Below are 26,577 nucleotides of genomic sequence, written 5' to 3' on the forward strand. Positions count from 1 at the left end.
GTGCATTTTTTTATTTTTTCTAATTAATTTGTTTAAAAAAAATACGAAAATTATCAATTGTCTGTTAACTTCAGGATCTTATAAAAAAATCTACTGGGTGTAGAATTCTGAAATATTTCGCTGATATGTCAGCCGCCCCAACTTACCCCTTAATTCACCTCAAAGCAGACAAATTACATAAAATTTTTTAATTTCCGTTGCGCGAAAAACGTTCCGATCTTCAGGTACATCAAAGTGTTGGATTTTTTTTCAATCAATTTTTTTAATATAAAAAATTGTAGAGAGAACAATATATACATTTATCATAATTTAAGTCAAGTAAGATAAATTTACTTACAAACTTAATGAGTAAATTAATAATAATAATGAAATATTAAATAAATAATATTAAAAAATATTTGATGTCATCATGTCATCAATCATTTTGCACATGATTCTGTCATTGGGACTGCAAGGGTCTGGATTTTGTTGCTCGGAATTCAAGTTGTCGCTGCACTCCATTGTCTCAGTGTTTATTGATAATTTGCAGTCCAACTCAGATGTGTCCGGTAGCATTTGCAACGCGTGCTGTAGAATTTCTTGCACTTTTTCCAGATGTTTTTGGAATCTCAGTGCTGTTTCTATTCGTTGTCTCTTCTGCAGTTCCATCATCACTCGCAATGTTTCTCTGGCTTGATGCGGACGAAATTCGTTTAGCAAATGATGGATGTGAATAAAAAGGAGACTCAAATCCTCTACCTGGAAAAATAAAATTAAATATTCTGGCAATAATAGAGGTTGGAAAAAATTTTTTACCTTTTCGGCTCTTCTAGGACTGTCGGGACATTGCACTAACAGATCAATCAGGTCCAAAAAATTAACTAGGAGTGAATGATTTAATTTTTTCAATTCACGACGTCGATCAAAGTGCTGGGGGTAAAGTCTTTTTATACCCTGAGCCTCCAGAGGTCGGATAATGGTATCATCAGCAGTGAAACCATTTCCAAACATTGAATAGCTGTCATGAATCGGTGGTGGAGGTCTGGGTGCTCTTCCTCGCCGTACATTTTCATCAGTATACAAATTAATATACTGGAGTGGTGGCAAAGGTAATGAACTCACTTGGATAGTGTCTGAATTAGCCATTTTAATTTTTTTTAAATCTTCAGTTAAAAATCAACAATTGCACTAATCGATAATATTTATTACACAGAATTATTCATTAATTATCTAGAATTTCATTAAAATAGGTTATATATTTTGCTTAACCTTTAAAAAAATAAGTAAAAATTATTTCTTTATATTTTAAATAACAATTTAAATATTTATTACTTCACTTTAGTATTTTATTTATTTTTAAATTTAAATAAATATTCAAAAATTAATAGTCCACATTAAAATGAGCTACAAAAATATATTTACTCGCCATTTTGGATTTTATAAACATTATAATTCTACAGGACAGTGACTACTTGAGTTTTCCGTCCAACCATTTGTGGAAAATTAAATTTTTTAAAATCAATTCAAATATTTTTTTACGAGTGTGAATGTGGCAGGCATCAAACAAATTTAAAATTAAAAATAGATTAAATAATTAATACAATAAAATTTTCAAATTAATGTTCATTTTTTAAAGTATTATTTTTTAAATTATTTATAATTTTAAATTTGTTTGATGTCTGTTACATTCCCGCTCCTTTTTCTAAAATTTAAATTTGAATATTTATAAATTTGGTATTTATTTTAATTGAATTAATTAACTGTCCTGACATAAATTTAAAAAAAGTATATTAGTAATTATTTTGACTAACGAGTTGTTATATATTTTGTTTTTAGTCCATTGAATATCCGCGGCATTTTATTTGACAGATTGGCGCGGCGCGCGCCTTTATTTCCACGTGATTTTTTTGTTATTACCTTCATGAACCGGTCATGTTTTTGACAATTATTATAATTTCACAGTTGTAAATAAACACTGAGTGTATGGTAAGTCAAAATATATATATTATTTAGTAATAATAAATATATAACCACATTTTTAATAACATCGTTATCGATATATTTGTAAGCGTGATATATCAAAACGTGTTTATCGTGTCTACGGAAATGATGATAATACTCAGGATAACCACAAACTATATGTCTTAACTATTATTCATCTTTTTCATTTCATTTATTTTCTATTGTTCTCGATATTAAAATAATATATTTAAATTACTTGTTACTATTCCAAAGTGCATCATATAAATTTACCATAAAAAATTACGGTCTCTTTTCAAATAATTTATCTGTTAAGTCATTTTATAAAAATGCCGGATTCTATTTTATCGTTAAACCAAAAATTCATAGGTAATAAATACGCGATATTTAATTATATTTTAAATAAATATATATTAAAATATAAATTTTTTTACTTATTTTCGGAAAAAAATTTTGTTGAGTTTGTAATTTTATTTTTTTTTTGAGTATTTATTTAACTGTGAATTTTTAAAGTTATTTTTGATGGATGTGTAATGCTTATGGAATGTATTTTTTAGGCCGCGTTTCCTTCAGGATGGTCGGGAAAGACGGGAAGGTGGAATCTAAGCGAGAAGTCGTGAAACAGGGATATATGGTTAAGAGATCACAAAATAAAAAAAGATTTACGCCAATTAATTACAAGCAAAGATGGTTCGTGCTGACGAGATATTATCTTGCTTATTATGACAGTGATGGTGAAGTAAGTTTTTTTATTTTATTATTTTATGTTAATTCATTTTTTCATTCATTTTTTATACCGATAGCTTTTAAAAATCATAATTTATTAATATGGGGTAGAGGTAACGTTTTTCTCCAATTCGGACACTTGAAAAATTTAAATACTCGATCAGTAAACTAGTGTTCATTCAAGGAAATAGTGTCTGATCAGAGAACTATTACTTGATCAGGGAACTAGTAACTGATTAGAAAACTAGTACTCGATTTGAGAACTAGTAACCGATCAGTAAACTAGTTCCCTGATTAGGTACTGGGTCTTTTATCTCACCAGCATCGAAACAAAGTCCGCGAATGAATATTAGCAACCGCGTAAACTGCGAATGCTCAGTCATTGGGCAGAACCATAAGTGTTTTGTCCCTCGGGAAGAAACAAATAAAGTTTCTGCCCATTGACTGAAGGTTTTCGCAATTTAAACTCTGATAATTGTCATTTGTTTAGCAGTAGTTTCAGGCCGCTAATTTTTACCATACCTGCACCGAAAGTTTAAATTCCTGCCCTGTTTAGAAGGAAGAAATTCTTTTCTTTTGTGAGAAAACATGATAAAAATTAGCGCATGCGTCATTCTTTCAAACAGGCAGAAATTTAAACTTTCAGGTGTAGGTCGTGAAGAATCGTATGCACACCGCGGAGGCAGGACGTCTCAATTTGCATGTTTGCCGCGGGTTAAAATGTCCGACTTTCCTCCCTTGGTGTGTAATGTACTATAATTTTCGTTGCGCGAAAAACCTTTCGATCTTCAGGTACATAAAAATGTAACACAGGATGAAACTCGATTTCAGACCGCGGGTGCTGCCAGCCAACTTCACCCTGGTCTGAAATGATTTTGTTCCATCCCTCGTAACACAATTTACTATTTATACTTGTTCATTAATTAAAATAAAGTATCAAATGTCCAAAAATGGAGCAGTGGCCATAAGTGCCGCTTCTGTGGCATCCTATATATTTATTAAATATATAGATATGAGATGAATAAAATTAATAATGATAATTGCAATAAACGGGAGGGTTGTACAAATTCTAGTATAAGCGATTGAGCAAAAACGATTGATGTAGAATCTCCAAGTCAACGTTGATTACTTACCAAAGTTAGCAGTTCGTTTCAGAAACTCGTAGCATTTAATCTAATCGAGCCTGAAGACGATTTAATTGAATGAAACACGTCGAGCTGTAATACTAAATCCCTTGGAATTTTATCTCATCCGTTAACGATCCAGTTCTTGTTTGTTAATTTTTTTTCGTCTTTCTATTTATACTTTTTTTATCTCAGTCTTATTGGACGAATAATTTAAAAGAAAGGGTATTAGCACAGCTTATAACCAGGGGATTGTCTATCGTTTGAATGGTGACATAGTTTTTTCAATTAAACGAAGACAATATAGATTAACCTAGTAGTAGTACTGTGAAGATGCTCAAGAGTAACTGTAAACTGTCGTCTATAAACTGAAAGAAACAAGTACGAGCAATGTCAGGGAACAATTCTCAATATAATCAAGAGATTTGTGGGGTTGGCGCAAGCGCAACCCTCCTACCCTATCATCGTTCACCACTGAACCACCTCCTAAACTGTAGATATCCTGACACATCTTTGGATCCGCGGCTCAGTTGGTAGCCGAAGCCGCCATCGAGTTTGTCATCCCTGTGACATTAACGGGTCTATTATTTAAAACCTCTATTTAAAACTTTGTAACGTTTTAAACAACATTATAAATAAAAGTGTTTATGGCAATTACTCTAGGGCACAAGCTTACTCTTGTTTCTCCTCAACCGTCACCTGACATCGCTCTCTAACTATTTTTACAAAGGATTAAATAAACCTGAGACACTTTGAGACAAACGTTTGAGTGATCGAGCATCGAACGTTGGATAAAAGAAAAAAATATTAAGTGTCGCAGACGCGCGGGCGCGTATTCTCAATCGATCTACAGGCGATCCTGGTTCCTCTATTCATAACAAATTTCGTCTGGGACACCGCTGGTCCACTGATACTCCATCCGACGTCTATGAGCATCGTGGTAATACTTAACTATTGTGTTAATTTACTTTATTATTTTAATTACCCACGACATTGTCAACAATCGAGTGGGAGAGCACGTTGTCTTCCACAACTTTTCACCCTCACTATTCTTCTCATTGTCTTCATTCTTTGATTCACTCTCTGGCAAACGAGATTGTTGTCGTTGGAAAATTTTCCTTTAATTGTCTTGGAATGTAAATTTTTTTAAAAATTAATCCTCTATATTATTAAGGCACAAGATTATAAAAAAAATGTATATAAATTTAGATGAGTAGAAATTCTGATTAAAAATACGTACAGAGTAAAAGAAAAAAAATAATTGAGTGGTGGTATCATTCCTCTGAAAGAGTATTTGTGCAAGAGAAAAGCTGAATTCAATCACACTTTTAGTGACATCAGAGACAACGTAAGCGAGAGACAGTAAAATATAAAGACAAGTCATGAATATATATTTTTTTCTTTTATTATTATTCACTCGGACAAATTTACTTTGACCGTAAACTACAAAAACTTTAGTCTCGCGACAAAGTGGAGTAAAAAAACCGATGCCCATCAAAAGATAAAAAGCTTGGAAATGTGTTAAATGGAATAAAAGAAAGGTATTAGAGTTTTAAATTAAAAAGATATACATTGTACTGCGACTGCAAGAGTGTAGATATCACATGAATCTGATAGTTTATATACAGTAAACAGGACTATATATATATATATAAATGTATAGCTATATATTATTTGGTTCTCGAATCGGAGTAGTTGAAGGAAGGATGTGCAGTGGCCAGGATACGCGCCGTCGCGCCCGCCTCTGTATCCGTTATGACCAGAGAATCCGACCCGTTTTAACGCTATTTTGAAAAAAAAATAAAAAATATAAAATAACTAGTGGGCTTTTGAAATTCACGTCTACTGTCAGTTTTTATTTTAATGATGTCAGTCAGTTCGGGATCTATAGACTCGGGAATCATGGGTTCGATTCCCAGTTCCCAGGGAATTAAAGATAAAGAACCCATTGGATACACGAGTGATCAAAACTCGTTAGAGGAACCAAAAGTAACTTTACCTTTGAGTTGCACTCGGATAAATCTTACGGATTACGAACATATTTAATCCCATGATATGTCATTAGCTAAATTATTTTATTATCATGAGAGCTATTAATATCTTGAGTAATTAATTTTTTAGCGACGAAAAGAACGAGGTAGGATCGCCATCGAGAGTGTCCACGTGGTAGAAACTGCAACCCTTGGATCTGGAAGCAGCAGCAGCAACGTGGCTGCCGGCAGCGAATCTGGATCCGGAGGCGGGGGTGGTATACCTCCGGGTCTTCCGTTTCAAGTTGGATACCGAGAAGCTGGCCAGGAGTACACTCTTTATCTATTGGCCGCCAGAGAACAAGATAGGGCTGAGTGGATTCGTGCTCTACGTGCAGGTAATTGTTATTTTAATTCCCCATCCCCGATTATTTATTTTTTTTATTAATTTAAGTTCAACACTAGAGTTCAGCGCATTCTCACTCTCACGGTTTTTAGTAATTTTTGAATAGAGCAGTTAGAAATTTATGAAAGTAGGTGAAGGTCGGAGATTGGGGTGGCAAAAATGTTAGATCGTGATGTGGAATATTGTATGAACAAAAAAAGAGCTAGAAATTGTGCCGGAAGATTTTTTTTAATACTTCTCTAGCTATACTATGAACATTTTTTTTTCTCTTGTACTTTTTAGTTGTATTTCTACACATATATATTTCATACGTACTCCCATTTTCCTGTTGAGTTCAAATAATGGAATTTCGTTTGACAGGGTGCAAGAGTTTGCTTGTTCAGTTCGTTGAATTTACAGATAGAAACACGTCACAGAAATTACACACCGAGAATGTCAACCTATCGTGATTTATATACATATATATTTAATTAATTAAAAAAATTACCGCGTGTTTTTATTCATTGAATAATTAAAAAAAATATTTTTTTTTTTTCTGTGCGATAAAAATGAAATACTCGAGGAAATTGTGAAATTCATCAATTATTGCGTGTTGACGGGCATACATAATTTTGTACTCCAAGTCTATTCAATCATGTATAACAATTGTTTAGCGCAGTTAACTATACAATTTATTTCTATAGTTTTATAAAATATAAATGACTTTTTTTTACCGTAAAATATAATAAACTTTTAATTAAAACGATGCTCGCTGTGTAAAAAAAAATATTAAAGTTTTTATACTGTGAAAAATTTCGGAGTAAACGTGGATTAAATCCGGAGTAAATTCGGAGCGAACTGTATTTTTATTTAATTCCCCGGAGTAAAATTCACTTTGAATGGAAGTTTATTTCAATATTAAAATTTCAAATCGGAGTGACTGCGGGTTTTCATAAAATTCAGACCGGAATCATTCCGCTGGAAACTCGATTTTTTTTAAACTCTAGAATGGAGTAAATTTGAATTGAAATAAAATCCGTATTCACTCCCAATTTTTCATCGCGCATACACTATAAAAAGAGCGGTGAAAATTAAATTACACCGGTGTAGGAGGCGTAATTCGACGGTGTTAAACCGGTGTAAAAGCGGGGTAAACTGCGTCTGCTTGGAGTATTAACTTTAAAGATTATAAAACACAAAAAATGTCAGTTCTTTATAAAAATTAATAAAAAATATCATTTATTAACAAGTAGACTAATCGAGTAAGTAAAATATTTTAACACCGGTACAGAATATTTACACCGGTGGCTGCGTTATTTTAACACCGCTTTCTGTGTTAAAATTTAACACCGCCGATTTTAACACCTACACCGCTTAGACTTACCCCGATGATTTTTTACAGTATATGAAATATGTTATTTTTTTTAAAAATATTTTTCTAGTCATCTGATTTTATTCGGGTCGAAAGAATAGAAGACGTGATTTAGTAAAGGCATTTAAAAAAATATAAAAAGAATTAGATAAAAGGATTAAGGAAATTGCCGGAGGTTTTTTCATCATCTTTTTATCTCTTTCTATCAGATTAATATTGAATTTTAAAAGTTTAAACGTTTACTTAAATGTTTGCGTTGGCTAATCTCTATAACGATTAAACAAAAGCTAAAAAAATATATTTTTTTCTAAGTAAATCTATTGCATATAAAAGAGAATTGCTAATCACCCTTAAATCATAGATTATAAAGTTAAGTAAAACTACGTAATGTCATTCTCTTTGGATGCATTTCCTGCTGTAGTTGAGTAGAGATTTTATAAATGTGAAAAGTAATTATAAAGTTAATTAGACTACTGGGATTAGATTGAGGAAACATAACGGTCGGTTTTAACATAACGTTGGTCTGCTACTGACTATTTGTGCGAATATGTAAGAGAAGAAAAGAAGAAATAAAAATAAAATACAGCAAGAATAATTATTAAAAAAAAAAAAAAACTAGTGCTGAGAGCTTTTTAGCCAGCGGATATCGGTACATTATGAAAATAAGTAGGAAAAATATATGAACTTTATATAAATAGAAAAAAAAATATAATAATAATTCAGTGCTTATAAGTAGTCTTGGTGTAGAATAAAAAAATATGAAAGTTGAAAAGAATTAATCGGCTGCAGTTCATTCAATAGCAAACTCTTGGCGATATTTTAATAAATTAAACCCACTAGCGCTCAAACTTTATAACCAAGTGATCAAAGATTCAATTTCATTTCTGCAAAACTTTAATTACTAAAAAAGGAGTAAAATGAAATTATTATAAAATGGAGTTAAGTTTAGAGAAAGTATACCAGCATAAAGATAACAATAAAGAGTTTCCATATATATATATATATATATATATGGGGGAGGGGAGTAAAATCTGGTACTTAAATACATAAATTCTTTTTTTCTATTCAAAGTGAAAAAAAAAAAAAATTTCAGTTGCCGTCAAAATAAATTTTATTTTCTGTACACTGTAAAAAATCAGCGGGGTAAGTCTAAGCGGTGTAGGTGTTAAAAATATCGGTGTTAAATTTACCCCCGAAAGCGGTGTGAAAATAACGCCGCCACTGGTGTAAATATTCTAGACCGGTGTTAAAATAACGCCGCCGCCGGTGTAGATATTTTTTACCGGTGTTGAAATATTTTACTTTGTGAATATTTTTACTTACTCGATCACTATACTTGTTAATAAATGATATTTTTTATTAATTTTCATAAAGAACTGACATTTTTTGTGTTTTACAATCTTTAAAGATAATACTCCAAGCGGACGCAATTTACCCCGCTTTTACACCGACATTACTCCACTTTTACACCTGTTACCCCGCTTTTACACCGGTTTTACTCCGCTTTTACACCAGTTACCCCGATTTAACACCGGTATTTTTAACACCGGTGTATTATTCCTCCTACACCGGTGTAATTTCATTTTTACACTGGGCGGAGTTAAAACGAGTCCATTTTTAACACCGCTCTTTTTACAGTGTAGACAAAATGGGGCACCCCCTAGAAAAGGTGAAAAAAAAAATTTACATAATGAAAAATTACATTTCACACAACTATTCGATGTAAAAGAAAAAAAAATTTTAATAGTTTTCGGCTGAAAATTTAAATTTTTGAAAAAGTGTAACAAAAAAAAATTCAAAATATTACTCAATTATTATGATACTGAAGTTAACAGACGTCTGACAGTTTTTGAATTTTTTTAAAAACGATTAACTATAAAAAAAAAAATATTTTGAACAATTTCACCCATAGTTTATTTAATTTTTTACATGCGTATATGTTCAGTTTTTTTTTTTTTTTTTTTGTAATTTATTTGTTGAAAAAAAAATCCGAAAATTTGTAGCTGTCTGTTAACTTCAGGATCGTCAATTATTTGCAAAAGTTATTTTGGAATATTTAAAAAAATAAACTTTTTTTATAAAATTTAGGTACCCCATTTTGCCCCTTCTCCCTCTTCCTGTCCCGTTTTGCCCCTCCCTCGTATTTTCGGTTTAAAAAGTTTCATCGATCGTAAAGTAAAGGAAATAAAAAGAATAAACGTGACGCCGGGGTTTTTTGGCGACGACGTAAACCAATACACATAAAAACAGATCCGGGAGAGAATCGTTGAGATATCTATCATGATGAGTAGGTACTAGCTGGTGTACTATCGAGATTGTGTGGTCTTGTGTGATCGGAAAGTGCTGAGAGGAAAAGATGTGGTTGATACAGATTGAGAGTTAGAGAAGGTCATGTGAAAACTGTCAACCCCTATATGTTAACGTAATTGTTTCTGTCAACTTAGAGTCGGAACTTGATCTTTTGTCATTTTCATTTTATTTATTTTCCTTCGCCATAAAATCTTCAATGTTTTCAATTATTTTGTCAACAGCCATTATAACAAACTGTTTGTTTAAGACATAAATTAGGTAGTTGAGTTAATTAAAGGAAAATTCAAACTTTTAATTTAAATTCCAGTTGATAAAATAAAATCCTCTGATAGTAACGAAAATAAAAACAAAGATTTTCAGTTGGAAAAGGGATTTTATAAAACCCGCGTTGAATTGTCAGTATTACTGGATCCTTGAACAAACAACAAATGAAAAAAAAAATGTATATGTTTATAAAAGGGAAAAAAATATATAATAATGTGAAAATGTATGCATGTAAACGACAGGTAACATAAAACGAGAATGTGAAAGAATAGCAGAAGTAGTGATAAAAAGTGTGTCTTCTATCACATTCTGAAAAAAAAAACGTATTCCTGTTTTTTTACGAGAACGCATGCTGGAGTTTTTTTATTTAGTGCATGAAAACTCGAGAAGAAGAGGAAACGTCAAAATAAAATAAAACTGAGGCTCTTTTTGAAGTAGTTTTTTTATGTTTGTGTACAGGGATAGGGCTCTAGTTTTGTGGTACGGCAAAATTTCACTGGTTAGTGTAATTATACTGTTGTGTGTCTACAGCTTTAACGAGTCTCAAACATGCCGCGGGTTGTTTTCCGTATTGAACTTTAAATAAAATAAAAAAACTGGCTCTAGGTGAAAGTGAATTGAAGATTTCTTTGATGTAGTTACACTGAGTTTTAATAAAAAATATTTTAAAGAGACTCATAAATGATCCTAAAAGCTCAAGTGTCTTTTTGAACAAGATATCATTCTATAATCAAAGTTTTTTATGTTGCCTTTTATGTCATTCCTATGGGACTCTTATCTCTCAGATCTTATATAATAAATGCAGGAAAATTATTTTTAAAAGAAAAATGACCTCTCTGGTTATTATTTTATTTTAAAGAAAAAAATTTTTTGAATTTATAAACATCTTTTTATACAGTTGTGTAAACGGTTCTCTTATTATGTCTTGAAAGTTATTTTTATTCAGAACAATGAGAGGAATTTTAACCGCTGGTACTCTAAAAAAAAAAAAAAAAAAAAGTATAAACCTGAAAACGTTCGTACGGTTGTCAGAGACGCAACTTTTCTAAATTCATAAACCAGCAGCAATCCCACCTGCTTAGTTTTTAATTTAAAAATTTAAAGGGCACCGGGTGACCGCATGCTCAAGTGGCTCCCGCAAGTGGAGCTCGAAATAAAATATCAAGTATTAATTAAAAATCCAAGGAAACAAAGTACACTGTAAAAAATCACCGGGGTAAGTCCAAGCGGTGTAGGTGTTAAAATTATCTGTGTTAAATTTACCCCCGAAAGCGGTGTGAAAATAACGCCGCCACTGGTGTAAATATTCTGTACCGGTGTTAAAATATTTTACATTGTGAATATTTTTACTTATTCGATCACACGGAAAGAAAATTATGGAAACTGTTCCCATAATTTTGTGAAATTTTTTCCTATATCATCATAGGAATTACAACTGTAAATTATGGGAGCAGTTCCTATAATTATAGGAATGTTTCCCATAATTATAGGAATAGTTCCTTTAATTATGGGAATGATACCCATAACGTTATGGGAATGGTTCCTATAATTTATAGGAATACTTTCTATAATATTATGGGAATCATTCCTATAATATCTGGAACTATTCCTATAATTTATAGGAATCATTCCCATAAATTATGGGAACCATTCCTATAACATTATAGGAACTATTCCTATACCATTATGGGAATCATTCCCATACTATCATGAAAAAATTAATTTAAAGAAAAGTGTGGCAATCACTTTTACAATACACAGAAATTTGATTAAGTATAGAAACATAAATTCAAACATTGAAAAAAAAATCCATATTTAGCAAAAATATTAAAATTTTTAACGAAAAAATTTTTTTTAACGAAAAAATTTTTTTTAACAAATTTAGCATCGAAGAAGCTTCATTTGGATCTCTCCATATTATTCGGGAAATTTCTACACTGTTTTGCAAAAAAAAAAATTTTATGATATTATTGGAGTGGTTCCCATAACATAATGGGAATAGTTCCCATAATATTATAGGAATTGTTCCCACACCATTATAGGAATAGTTCCCATAATATTATGGGAATGGTTCCCATATTGGTATAGGATCTGTTTCCATACCATTATGGGAATGGTTCCCATAATGGTATGGGAACTATTCTCATACTATTATGGGAACTATTCCCATAAATTATAGGAACGATCCCTAATAATATAGGTACTATTCCCATACCATTATGGGAACCATTCCCATAATGCATAGCAAAACTCCCCATAATTTTCTTTCCGTGCACTATACTTGTTAATAAATAATATTTTTTATTAATTTTCATAAAGAACTGACATTTTTTGTGTTTTAAAATTGTTAAAGTTAATACTCCAAGCGGACGCAATTTACCCCACTTTTACTCCTGTTACCCCGCTTGTACACCGGTATTACTCCGCTTTTACACCGGTATTTTTAACACCGGTGTATTACTCCTCCTACACCGGTGTAATTTCATTTTTACACCGGGCGGAGTTAAAACGACTCCATTTTTAACACCGCTCTCTTTACAGTGTATAACTAAGTAACTAAAAAAAACGTTAATTGCAGTGTGCAGCGAAAACCCCGGGCTGTCAGGTCGTTATCACACCGGACTGTGGAGTGGCAAGCGCTGGTCTTGCTGTCGCTTGTCCTCCCGGTCAGCAGAGGGTTGCGACACTTGCAGCTCGTGGTCGCCACCAAAGCCCTCTTCAAACGCCACAATAAATTCCTCGAGTCCTTTATCGGCTATTAACACGATAACGAACACACTTGAAGGTGATCAGGAGAGACGGACTCAACAGCAGCAACAACAGCCATCGCCAATAACAACAACAATAACCACCACATTAACCACGACAACTGGAACTGCTGCTGAAGCAAACAATAATCCCATCATTCAGTCCCAGGCACGATCAATTGTTGGTACGTAATATATTTCATTGATTATTTATTTTTTTACCCATCGGCAAATACTTCTTTCGTCTTACTGCGTTGCTTTCCGTGTTCTGTTTATCTTCGTCCTAAATATTTCACTTTATTTATCGAGTATTCAGTAAATAAAATGGTAACTGGGTATTTAGTAAAGCGATCTGTGAAAAATAAATAGAAAACATATTAAATATTTATCAGAGCTCGACAAAATCTAGTGATGTGACTGCAGTTCGATGAGTGAATGAATAAACGTTCGACCCGGAAGGTCTCGTGTATTTTATATATGTATATGTATGTCTATATATATGTTAGTCACAAACTCATAGAGTATATAGAGCTCTAATTAACTGATAACGCTACTTCGTTAAATATTCATTTAACTAGACACGGTCAATGCATAAGAGAGCAAAGAACGTGAGCCAGTGTGCTGGTGTTGCTTGTGAACGCGATCGATTGATGTCAGTTGGAAATAAAGTTTTTAAAAAAACTTAATGTTGACATAGTATGAGAAATTCTTTTAATAAAAATTTTGACAGGACAATTTCTGTAAAAATACTTTTCGAGATCAAAGTTTTAAAATGTAATATCTTAAGCTTTTGATAGTTAGACATCATGAAAAGTTTTTTGAATCTATGTGCGTTTAAAAAGTTAAAATTTAATTTAAAAACCAAGTTTTATTCGATTAAATTGATATTATCATGACGAAGATGTTGCCCTATTTCGATGGAAACTCTTATCGTTCGCATCTTTTCTTTAATCTTAAACACTTGAGAAAATTACTTGATACGAGCTCACTAAAAACAAATTTATTTGCTGATAGCGCAAAAAGCAATATCGACGTTGTGAGTAACATGTGGTTAAATCACGTGCTTTGTTTCTCTTTTTTTCATAAAGATGAAACATAATTAAAGTTGATAAAGCAGAGTCGCTCCAATTTAGTTCATGGAAGTCGGCTAATTTTACTTTAAGTGAGATATTAAGAGAGAATCTTATAAATTACTGGCGTATCCTTTATTTTATTCAAGCTTGTGAAATGTTAAGGCAATTATACAAGTGTCAGTTCTGGAATTTCATTTCTTTAACTTTCCGCTTCCCGCTGTGAAAATTTATTATTTTTAGAAACAAAGGAGTTATTGGTTTCGGTCAGATTTTTGAAAATTGAGTTTTCATCAGATTTTGACGTTTTGTGGTATACTAGGAAGCTATTCTGACTAGTTTCAGATGAACATCCGTGTATGTCAGCTCATGAATTTCATTTTTTAGACTTCCTGCGATGAAAATTTATAATTTCCAAAAAAAGGGAAGTTATTAGTTTCGGTCCGAGTTTTGAAAATTGAGTTTTCATCAGATTTCAAAATTTTGTGGTACAGTAGGAAGCTATTCTGACTTTCTTCAGACTCCGTGTGTGTGCGTGTGTGTATGCAGAATTTTTTGTCCGATATCTTTGGAACGAATCAATCGATTTAAACACACACTCCAAAATTTTTCTGTGTGAAAATGATCCCCGAGGACTTAACGCAGTCGACTCGGCTTTTGACACTGTATATAATTTTTCTGTCACACTGTCCAGTTGAAGTTAAAAATGAATAAATAATATATAAGTTGCTGGTCCTCAGAGTCAACCGCTTTCAGATTTTTTTTTATTTTTATTTTTATTATTTAATATTATCATTCGTTTCAATGTTGCTTATAAATTAATCGCTTTATATATGTAGTAAATGTGATAACTGATAACAAAAAACATATTTTAAACTCCTGAAAACGCTTTCACGTTGACGTTATACAAACAGTTAGACTAAGGTAATTTAGTACCGGTATAGAGAATACAAGAGTCAGATAAATGAAAATATTTTATTTTATTATTAAAAAGTTTAAAAAAGCAGATATTAAACTTTAACATTTGAATTATTTTTATAAGCTCGACGTCAGGTTTTATCAAGTTCTTGATAAAAAGTTTGTGTTTTATATTTTTTGTGAAATTCTTTTATTTAATTTTTTTTTATGAATCCTGAGAAAAATTAAGTTTCTAGACCAATGAATTCAGAAATATAATCTGGCTACTGAGTCAGGTTATAAATTGAAATAAAACATCCGTAAAAAAAGCGGTGCAGCGAATAGAAGTGAAGTAGAGAAAAATAATAACTAACAGAAAATGATACAAGCTAGAGTACGAGTAGATTGCGGGCAGTACTAGAAAGCCCATGAAAAATGTCACAGAAAAGCTGCGTCGCTACAATTTGATAAATCACTTTGTTTGATTTTAGTGATCGATTGTTTGTGAGTTTAAAAAAAAATTGACATATATACGTCTATATTTATCATCTAACAACGATTGACAATTTGATAACACGTGTGAGTTATGTTTTTTTTACTCGTGACGTTGAGTGTACACTGGAAATGTATTGAAAAAAAAAAACAAATAGGCATAAACGAGTAGTGCCTTTTGATTGCCATACATTTAAAAAGCAAATTTAAATCCCCTAGGCGTCATGTGAGTTCAGCGTAGCAGGTAAAATTCAACAGAGAAATCTGTAGGGCTCAGGGCCACTGACCCGAAAATATGCTGATCTTACTTTACTTTTGCGTTCTGAGTTGAGCTTACAGTCTATACATTATCGATTGAAGAATCTCACACACACAAGTGTCAGACTTCCGACATTATCCCGAAAGCTCCGAAGCTCTTATATCTTACTGACTTCTTTATTGCCTACGATTTCAGAAGCATTCATATGTTAAACCGAATAGAACCTCAAGAGCTTCTGCTTTTCTCTTCTTTCCATACGATAAATCAATTATAATTGTCTGTATAAGATAGTTGGCCCTAGCCACCTGTCACTTTTATTTTTTTATCTATATATATTACGTGAAATTGTTTTTATTTCATTTAGATTGGGGAATAAAAATTATTATGACTTGAACCTTCTCTCGTCTACTTCATAGACGATAAAATATAAAGATAGAAGTATGAAAAGTTTGCTTTGGAAAAGTTGGCAGTGTTGTAGATAGAGTTTTCATCTATCCGTGCTGTACCGTGGCTACGAGTTTGTCGCAAGAGAGAAGAGACGAGTGATAGAGAGTTTAAAAAAGCGAAAAAAAAAGGGAGAGACTGAGATAAAAGTGAAGAGGACAGCGCGAGTGGGTAAAAACGATGGGGAGTAGAGATTCAAAAGTTCTCATCAGCTATTCAAGCATTCGAATATTCAAGCGAACATTGAGGGCTAGATGAGCAGAAAGAAGTGGGTGAAGAGAGGATCCAAAGAGACTCTGGTCGACTGAAGAGATGGATTATGTTAATAAATTCACCAGCGATGTATAGAATAACATGAAAAAAAAAATTCAAATTCAAATTCAAATTTGTTAAGGGAAATAAAAAATTGACGGACAAAATTAAATAATACACTTTGAAAATAATCTAGAAGACGTTATTGGTTTTATATAACTACGGCTCAAGTTTTTATATTAAATATTACAGTGATTTAAAATTGAAAATATAAAAAGTAATGGGATAATATATATAAACACCGAAATTAAATAAATGAGCGATTGTATTTTATTGTTATTTTAAAATAACTCCCGTAGAAAAGTTGGATTCTCCATCGATTTGTGGAAGTAATCTCAGTTTAAATCCAATCGTACATAGTTCCTTCGAGGCTATTTTCAGGAAAAGCCTATAAGAAATAAAAAAATCCAGACTAAAGAGACGTCCGATTGTGACAGTCTCCAGAAAGAAAGTATTTTTCGAGAGAGACATTACTATTCTGAAGAAAACAAGCAACAAAAGAATATCGTCGGGTTGTATACTAGTGGATACTGCTTCGAGAATGTTCATCACGGATCGATACGACAACCTGGATGTAGAATAACGTCCGACAGTCAACTTATATTTCATCAAGTGATTATTCACGAGTAATCCTACGGCCGTCATTCAATCTCGGTTATTCTCATGTCGAATTTATATTTTATGTAAATTAGATGTAGTCCAATAAACCCACATATTCCTTTCCCATGATGTCTGCAGATCAATAAGTGATTAGGATAAATCTCACAGTAAAAGAGGATCCAGAAGAATAAAACTTTTATTTTTTCATCTAAACAAAGCTCGTTAGAAAAGTTTTTCCTCACAACAAAGCTTTTGATAAAAAATCTACAGACATGAAGATGGAATAGGATTTAAACAACCCGACCCAATTGTGGTGTAATTACTCTGATTAAATACATTAGAGACATTGAAAATCTCTATTCTGAGGTCATGATTGCTTAATGCACATTTCAAATTTTAATTAAGACGTACTGAGATCCTGTTTAATTATATTTAATTAAGTAAAATAAAATAAATTGTCTAAATAAAACGGTGATATCACAAGTTTATGTCTGTTTAATAAACTAACAGATAGTTAGCAGTCATTTTATATATGTCAAAGTATCCTCTTGACCATGTGGCACAAGCTCTTCGGCTGCTAGACATCGTTAAAACTTTATGCATATACTCAACTCTCTGAATTTCAGTCTTCTCTTCGTTACCTACCTCATTCTCAGTTTTATTTTTATTTTTCCTCTATTCTGCCTTACATTTCATCCCTCGAACTGAGACTTAGTTACCCTCAGGCAAGACGAGCAAGAGACGTCGTCGTCACGATATATATTTTTTTTAGTCATAAAAAAAATTACTCCCAGATTTTTTTTAATCTAAGAAAGGCAAAGAAAAAGTTTTTAATGTAATCTATGCTTATGATAATTAATTATAAAAGTATTTATGCTTGAAAGTACTTTTAAAATTAACTCTTTTAATTATGGACTATTTAATTTTATCCAAAGCTACGTTATTTTAAATATTCACTAGTCAATTAAGTAGCAAGCTAAGGTTCAATTAAACTTTACGAAATTTAGGTGCAAAGAAATTAATTAGAAGCTGTGTGTTTGTACTTTAGTGAGCTGTCGTGTTATATATTTATAAAACTGGCTTAGAAAGAATTATAAATTGTCGTTATCTTTCTCAAAGCAAAGACATTCTGAAGCAAACAAAAAAAAACTACCAGAAGATGGATTTCCTCATGTTTTTTTTTTATTCCTTAATAAAGTTTATCCCCTCGACAAACTACGGGTAATTTTTTACTCAACTAATACTAAATAAATACCCTACAAGTTTAACATGACTTTTTATTACTGTTTAGTTATAAACTCTCAGATAAAGCTACGAAATATACTTTAGAGATATATTTATGTAGCTTTAGGAGGCTCTGTAGTAATATACCTGAAGATCGTAACGTTTTGCGCTCTACGAAAAAAAAATTTTGAAAGTAAAAAATCTACTGGATGACTAGATTTCGAAAATGTTTCGCACGTAGATGCTAATATGTCAGCCTAAAATCTTAAGCCAACCCTTACCTCTGGAGCTACCCCTTAAGCAGTCAAATTTCATCAATTTTTTTCATTTTCGTTGTTCGAAAAACGTTCCGATCTTCAGGTACATCTGTAGTAGTAATGCGAAATGACCCTGATTTTATGTTCAGTTAGGTCACGATAAATTGACTGACAATCACTTGTCAAAAATTTTGTGTTTCATTTTTTATTAAATTATTTCCTGGAAAATTTTAAATGCACAAGCACTTGTATGTAAGTAAACTGCAAGTCGTATCACTCAACATAATTTACGATTTGTTGATTTTTTTCACTTCTACTGAGATGCAAATTGGCGGTAAAAAATTTTCCGGTCAACTTTCGGTCAGTTAAAAAAAAAATTTCCTGGATAAATTAAATGTCCGATTTGTTTATTCGGAAAATTCGTAAAAAATTTTTCTTCACTTTTATTTAGATAAGAAATGAAGGTAAAAATTTTTCCGGTCTACTTTCGGTCAGTTAAAAAAAAAAAATTTCCTGGATAAATTAAATGTCCGATTTATTTATTCGGAAAATTCATAAAAAATTTCTCTTCACTTCTAATTAAATAAGAAATGAGGGTAAAAAATTTTCCGGTCAACTTTCGGTCAGTTGAAAAAAAAAAATTTCCTGGATAAATTAAATGTCCGATTTGTTCATCCGGAAAATTCGTAAAAAATTTATCTTCACTTCTAATTAAATAAGAAATGAGGGTAAAAAATTTTCCGGTAAACTTTCGGTCAGTTAAAAAAAAAATTTCCTGGATAAATTAAATGTCCGATTTGTTTATTCGGAAAATTCGTAAAAAATTTCTCTTCACTTCTAATTAGATAAGAAATGAGGGTAAAAAATTTTTCCGGTCAATTTTTCATAAATCAATTTCCTGGATAAAATCAAATTGGCGCGGAAACTGCCATTAAATTTAAAAAATGACCACTGGTCAATTGTTTGCCTTACATTACTAGTCTATGATAATTTTTCCCCAAGTTTTTCTCTCAAACCAAACCTCCAAACACTAAATTAAGAGCGAGGCTCGATGCATTGTTTCATAATCTAGCAACCTACGTTTTTATTAACAAAAAATTTTCATTTGTCTAATCGAAAAACGTGGGCAAAGTTTCCATTTACTGCTTAAGCGCAACAAGGATGCACCGTTCGTCTTCTCGAGTGTGACAGAGAAGAAAGAGCCGAGTCCTCTTAAAGGATTGTAATAAAATTTGAACAAGTTGGCATTTATTTGACACGACGAAAGAGGGTAACGTGGGTTGTAAGTGAAACGTGAATGGCCGTAAACGACCGGTATTCTCCTCTACATAAAACTAGATATAGAGAACAACTTGCTTAAAGACTTTCCTGGCAGTTGAGAAAGGCTGCTCAGTATTTCTCCTCGTTCTACAAATAAAAAGCAAATGTTAAATTCTGGTGTCTGCTCTTCGATAATTAAACTTTTTTACCATACATCCAAACACACAATTATTTAACTTCCGGGTTCGGCAGACATGACTATTTAAATTAATTACTCATGAGTTAAATTTAATTCGGTTCGCCGCATCGTCCATAGTATGCCCGGTTACAGGATTTTGGTTACATTCTTGAGTTACTGATGCTGTTGCGATGCTAAATGTATAAGGGTTTAGTAACAGGTTTCTCCACAAGACTCAACCTACTGGTTTTCTTTAAACTAAAAGTCTTGTACCAGCTCTCGCGTTATCCACCACTGAGTTTGTTTACTTTTTTATTGAATTAAAACTTTTAAATTATTATTTAACTTTTAAAAAGCTATTAATGTGTCCAGAAGCATCTACCGAATCGACTAACGAATAGTTAAACAAGTTTATTAATGAAATGCAATCACCATCAGATAGATGCTAATAGAACACAACGTATATTCAGTGAAGTTGTTTGTTGAGTTGATTAAACAAGAGTAACCATACTATGGATTATAACACGGGCATCTGTCGTGAATCCAAACTACTCTTTGTCATCGGGGTGTTTCGCTCCAAGTTGTTGAAAACTCGAGTTATAAACTTTTGATTCCAGTCACTGAACGTGAGTAAGAGAGCAAGTACTGTTGGACAAGTATTACATGTATACATATATATATGTACATATGTATGTATGTATATGCAAACATGCATATATGAATAGATGTTCGGAAGTGTCTTAGGAATTTGTCAACAGCCGCGACTTTCAATGCTGTATAACTCCACACTAGTTGCCTTCACTCGACACATTCCTAAGTTACTGCGGTATCCGATACACCAGTTTTCTACAATAAAAATATAATAAAAAAACAACCAAACATGTTTTACTGCTGGTAAAATACGAAACAATATGGAGAAAATCGCTTATCATGTCTAGCAGAGATATTTATGTGCACTGAAATATGTCTTGTACTCGCGGTTTTGTGATCGCTCCACTCAAATATTCTCCAACAAAACAGATGGCAGTTCAGTGAATTTATCACCGTTTCCACGAATTTTCTCCCTTGCAACTGCAACACAATAATTTAAATAAATACCAAAAGTAGACGGCTGGCGGTCTTTTTAAAATAAAAAATACTGACAGAAGTGAGGCAATGAAATTTATTTATCATAATTAAGATGTGAGGACTGACTAAAAAAGAGTGAAGAAAAGACTTTAATAGTTATTGAATAAAATAAAAGAAGTGAGGACAGACCGGGAAGCCAGTAGTGGATTAATCCAGGCATGAATGTTTCATGCAGGACTCTTGTAAGTCGAGTAAAAGCCACGATGCAATTTCAATGTTAAACGAGCTTTCTCGGTTGGTCGATGTGTGTCAAGTTGTGACGGTGTATAGAACTCCGTCTGGGTTCTCACTTAAACTTGCCAGCAGCTCGGCTCCAATAGTCTCACACTGTCAGAAGAGAGATCAAATACCATCAGATCAATTTATATGTTTAAACTCTTAAGGGTATATCTGTTATCTCTTAAAACTCAAGATGATGGAATTCAAGTTTACCAGTGATATAGACCGTAAATACGACGGTTGGATTGCTTTTGACCATTACTACGAAATTAATTCCGTCATATTGTGATGAGTGGATTATGCTTACGTCTATATAATGTAATATATGTGATACATCTGTTACGTGAAAGTTAAAACGTGTGAGTTTGTGTGCTCGCGAGCGTACATAACTGTTTTATTGGATCAAGATATTTTTATACACGTTAATTATATTGGATAATGAAGGAGCGACGCCCGGAGGACCAAGAGATGATGAAGCTCTTCGGATGCCGCTGGTCCTTCTGGAACTTTGCCATGGGTCTAGCAGCAGGTAATCACTGATATACTTCCTATCCGATCAAAACAGACCTTTTTTTTCTTCCTAATAACTTTTTTGCTTCGACTTATCAAGCGCAAGAATTTATCACAATTTTCGGCGGCAATTACGGGATAAAAAATTTGAAATATTCCCGCTTAATTGTTCGAATTAAAATGAACTTTGTAAGGCGATTTAACATATTGATAAAGAGGCATGAGGAGTAACTGATCGTAATGTGTAACTAATGTAATTTACAAGCCAAAGTAAACGTTTATAGTTTGAGTGTAGCAGTTTCCGGTGGCCTTAGTTTATCGTTCGATGACCAACATCTCCCTCTCTTGGTCTTTGATGCTGCAACGAAACGGTTAGTTGCATGTCCCGATCTCTGGCATCAGCCTCAGGCTCTACTCCGAGACCTGAGTGGTTTCCCTGGCCGACTTAATATGCCGTAAGGCACTACGACCCACTATTATTATAAACTATAGAGCTTAAAGAAATATAAAAACACCGTAGTCATGGAGATGCTGCTTAAATATTCAGTCGCGCAAGGAAATTACACCTTATAAATTATTCTTTATGTAAGAAAATTGAATTCACGTTCTCACTACGTGCAAGCACTGGTTTATTGTACTTATTTTAATATTTATATACACATATATACATATATGTTTTTTATTTTCCTTTCGTAAATAAATTATCCGTTTGTTTCAACACGTACAAATATGTATCCAGGGAATAACTGATGATAAAAAAAAAGTATGAGGATGAAATACTGATACGATGGTATAAGCGATCTATAAAAATGAGCTATCGTGTTTCGAGGTTTTATTATTGATTCTATTGCCAGCATCATCGGTATCGAATACACGAGAAGGAAGCAAGATCGGGGAAAATCAGCAGCTACAGCATCAGCATCACCAGCAGCAACCAATTTATCGCTTGCACGAACATCGTTTGAGTACTACGACTATTGAAATTCGTTTAAGCCTTCACCAAACAATGTCAATATAGAAAAATTTATTGAATTACATTACGTCAAGATTGTCATGTTTTTTTCATTAAATTCATATCCAGTATTTACTGTTTTATAATTTAATAAGATGTTAAAAATACTTACACTTATTGTTTAAAGTTGCATTAAATAAACAGTAAGTTGACGTAAAGTTTATGATCGAAGGTGTTTATCTTTTACTTAGTTTGTTGGGATCCTTTTTTGTCCAGCTCTCGAGTTAAATCAGTAAATTAAAACTCGCAAAACCTGTATGGTGTCAAGAACCTCGGATGAAATCTCAAGACTTTTTTTACCAAGCGAACAATTGATCGCTTTTTTTATTCGCGGATTTAAATTTTTTTATGTGAAATAAACCTATAGCTAGAGGCGATATTTAGCATGAATACAAATTTGTGATCTAGTAAATTCATTTCTTTATATTTATATATAAAAGTATTAATCACCTTCAGGCAGTTTGCTACATTTATTATGCAATCTAGCTGCTTGTGTTGACACTAAAGTTTTTTTTTTTTTTAAATTGTTGAGTAAGTTGTTTTAGTTTATAAATATTTAAAAATATCTACACAGAAAAAAAGAATTTTTATTTCGATAACGAAAATTTTTCGCGCCAAGAAAAAAATTTTAGTTTTTGGATTCATAATAAAAACTTTTTTTGTGGTAAAAAATATTTTTTCTCACCTCCGGGCGGAAAGCGTCAACTTTCGTCCCGCTGTGCAAAACGAAGTTGCCACTTTCCGCCTCCGTCGAGGAGAAAAATAGTATACACTCCTCGGGAAGTAAATAAGAAAGCCTCAGATCACATGTTTGTTGACCTCGGCTTCGCCTCGGCCAACAATTACATGTGATCTGAGACATTTCTTACTTTACTTCCCTAGGTGTGTAATATACTATTAAATTCCCGCTAAGAAAATTTAAAATTTTCAAAAATTCGGGAAGTTATTGGTTTCGGTCCGATTTGCAAAAACCGAATTTCTGTCAGATTTTGACGTTTTGAGGTTTTAGGAAGCTATTCTGACTAATTTTACGATGATGTCCGAGTGTATGTATGTGTGTACGTACGTACGTATGTATGTATGTAAATATTCATAACTCTTGAACGGATGAACCGATTTTGATCTTTGAGGTGTCATTCGACGCGGCTTGTTAATATCTTAAAGCTGTAAAAATTTGAGCTTAATCGGTAGGGTGCGTTCGCAGATATTTCAAAAATAAAATTTTTTCAAAAATGTTTTATTTGGATAACTTTTATTTTGCTCGATGGATTGATTCCAAAATCTAATCAGCTCTAAAACTTTATAAGCTGCGTCGAATGCCACCTCAACCATCAAAATCGGTTCATTCGTTCAAGAGAAACCGTTGACGAAAGAATTCAAAAAAACTTTTTTTTTTTTTTTTTTTTTTTTTAATTTCTCAAAAACGACTCGATAAATAAATTTCAAAATTTGATCAGCCTCAGAACTTGATAAAACACGTCGATTGCCGCCTCAACCATCAAAATCGGTTAATTCGTTCGCGAGATATCGTGAGAGAAAGAAATGCTAAAAAATGGTTTTTTACAAAACAATGGCATACAAAAGTATTTGCGAGCTCAACGAGCTCGAAAACAGCGGGAAGTTTTGGGGCTGGCCTGCAGAGTTAACCAATAGACCGACTTTTTTTCTGTGTAACTGAATATTTTTTTTCAATCGCGTATTCGAAAACAATTTTCCGCAAAATTGATCCCGACCGTCACAAAAAAAATGTTGACTTTTTATTGAATTTAAGTCAACAATTTGTCACATGATCACAAATTGGTTTAAATTTAAAAAAAATTGAATAATTTTTTTTTTGTGTCTCGGGATGAAAATAAAATAATTGACATCTGATTGTATTGTGAAGATTTTATGGGAATGAAGATAAAGACAAATAATAAATAACAGAATATGATAATTAGCAGCAAACTACAATTAAAGTTGATGTCGGAATAGAATCTTTGTTATGCACTGCGCCAGTGAGTAAAGTTATAGTTTATTGTATTGTGTTGATGTTCGCTCATTCGTCTCACTCGTTTCACGTTTACGTTGTCGTTGTCGTTGTCATACTCGTCGTAGTTGTTGTTCTATAGAGAAGATAATGAGCTGGGCGAGTCCACTGACAACTTGATGTGATGATGCTGCGCCTAGAGACTCGTAAAACCCGTAACTGTAGTGTGCCACTGCAATGTGCATTCTAAAACCTTATCCACGTTTTGCGCTTCACCGCTTGCTATGCAACTCTACTCGAGAATAACGAGAGCAAACCGTTGAGAAAGAGGGAGACAGACGGACAGAAAGATAGAATTTGGATTTACAACCTCATCAACTTCCCCAAGCATCTGCACACTTGTGACAACGATGACTTGTGAAATTTCTAAATTGTCATTATACTACTGAACACTGGAAATTACTACTGCCTGTTAAAAAAAAAAAAAAAAAAAACTTATCTCTGCGATATTTAGAACGTTAAAATATTGCATTCACAAGCTGATAAAATTTTATACCGAGTGGAAATAAATGGGATTGAAAAATAAACTGAATGATGAATAACAGCGTAACAGCTGAATCGATTATTAAATTCTAATCGACATATACAGAATTCATGAATGCATCTGTACTTGGATGGTTTAAATAAAATTATCCAGGTATTAAATTTTCATTAATAATCCTCTGAAACGTTTAAATTGTAACTATTAATCATTAATTATTAATTGGTTAATTTTATATCAAAACAAAACTCAATACGCTTTTAATATATATGTTAATATAAATATATAGCGGTTATCAGTTTTAATATTTTTATTTCTCTTTGCGACAATGGCTCTGTTGTGTATTTTTATACTAAATAGTATATTACACACCTAGGGAGAAAAGTAGGGCATTCCAACCCGGGTGTGCAATTGTCTACTTACGCCGAAGGTGAAGGTAGCAAACATGCGGACTGGGACGTCACCTCCCTCTGTGGTGTGTATTTTTTATCAGATCCATACCGGAAAGTTAATAGTATATTACACACCTAGGGAGGAAAAGAGAACATTTTAAATCGCGTGTGTAATCGCCTACTGAACCGAAGGCGAATTGAAACGTCATACCCTCCTCCGTGGAGTGTAGAGTTTTTTTCACCATACCTCGACCGAAAATTCAAATTCTCGTCCTGTTTAGAGGTAAAAAAGCCGTTTTTTTTCTGAGAAGAATTAGCGCATGCGCAATTCTTTACAAAAACAGAGGCAGAAATAAAAAATTTTAGCTACAAATCTAGTGAAAAATAGTATACACATCACGGAGGAAGGTACGACGTCCCAATCCGTGTTCTGCGTTCCTCCCTAGGTGTGTAATTTACTGTTGCTTCTGTTTGTCGAAATAATGGCGCATGCGCTAATTTTTATCATTTGTTTTCTCATAAGAGAAAAAAATCCCTCAAAAAAATATCTATCCCGGTAAAATAGTATATATGCGGCTCATATCTTTCGTATTGTATGCATGCTATTTTGCCGGCACATATTTTTTCGTACGAGCGTTCTTCCCTCTAAACAGGAGAGGAATTTAAACTTTCAGCGCAAGTACGATACAAAAAATTCAGCAAACGGCATTAAATTTTGATTAATATTGCCGCTACAATATTTAAATTGTGCCTATTAATAATTAATTATCAATCGGAAAATTTTATATCAAAACAAAACTATGCGCTTTTAATATACACAGCGATTTTCAGTTTTAATATTTGTATTTCTCTTTGCGATGGCTCTGTTGTATATATTTATCGATCGGAGGTTATTTTATACTGACAAAGCATCAATAGAAGTTAAAAAAATTCAGCGAATGTTCATGGATGAGAGG

The 26,577-nt window shown here is 32.6% G+C and overlaps 2 protein-coding genes across 6 annotated transcripts in view; one reads left to right on the top strand and one right to left on the bottom strand.

Moving 5' to 3' along the window:
- Nucleotides 1–244: 244 nt before the first annotated feature.
- On the bottom strand, nt 245–1,439 carry LOC130677070 (mediator of RNA polymerase II transcription subunit 7). 2 transcript variants are annotated; one of them, XM_057483653.1, is made up of 3 exons: nt 1,312–1,439; nt 796–1,209; nt 245–738 (listed from the first exon to the last, which is right to left on the bottom strand). In XM_057483653.1, exons 2-3 carry the CDS (start codon nt 1,123–1,125, stop codon nt 388–390), a joined length of 681 nt encoding a protein of 226 aa, XP_057339636.1. In that variant the 5' UTR covers nt 1,126–1,209; nt 1,312–1,439; the 3' UTR covers nt 245–387. The 2 variants fall into 2 exon arrangements, with proteins under 2 accessions (XP_057339636.1, XP_057339635.1); XM_057483652.1 differs by having other exon boundaries at nt 796–1,407.
- Nucleotides 1,440–1,817: 378 nt separating this feature from the next.
- Nucleotides 1,818–26,577, top strand: part of LOC130677069 (tyrosine-protein kinase Btk29A) — a 50,720-nt gene continuing 25,960 nt past the window's right edge. The window contains exons 1-4 of one of the 4 annotated variants that reach the window (XM_057483646.1): nt 1,818–1,965; nt 2,517–2,698; nt 5,931–6,177; nt 12,689–13,042. In XM_057483646.1, coding sequence (XP_057339629.1) covers nt 2,534–2,698; nt 5,931–6,177; nt 12,689–13,042 — 766 coding nt within the window. In that variant the 5' untranslated portion in view covers nt 1,818–1,965; nt 2,517–2,533. Of the gene's footprint in view, nt 1,966–2,105; nt 2,329–2,516; nt 2,699–4,378; nt 4,750–5,930; nt 6,178–12,688; nt 13,043–21,318; nt 21,727–26,577 lie in introns of those variants that run through there. The other 3 variants (XM_057483645.1, XM_057483647.1, XM_057483649.1) reach the window with 3 other exon arrangements.

This window comes from Microplitis mediator, chromosome 11 (genome assembly GCF_029852145.1).
Source record: "Microplitis mediator isolate UGA2020A chromosome 11, iyMicMedi2.1, whole genome shotgun sequence".
NCBI lineage: Eukaryota > Metazoa > Arthropoda > Insecta > Hymenoptera > Braconidae > Microplitis > Microplitis mediator.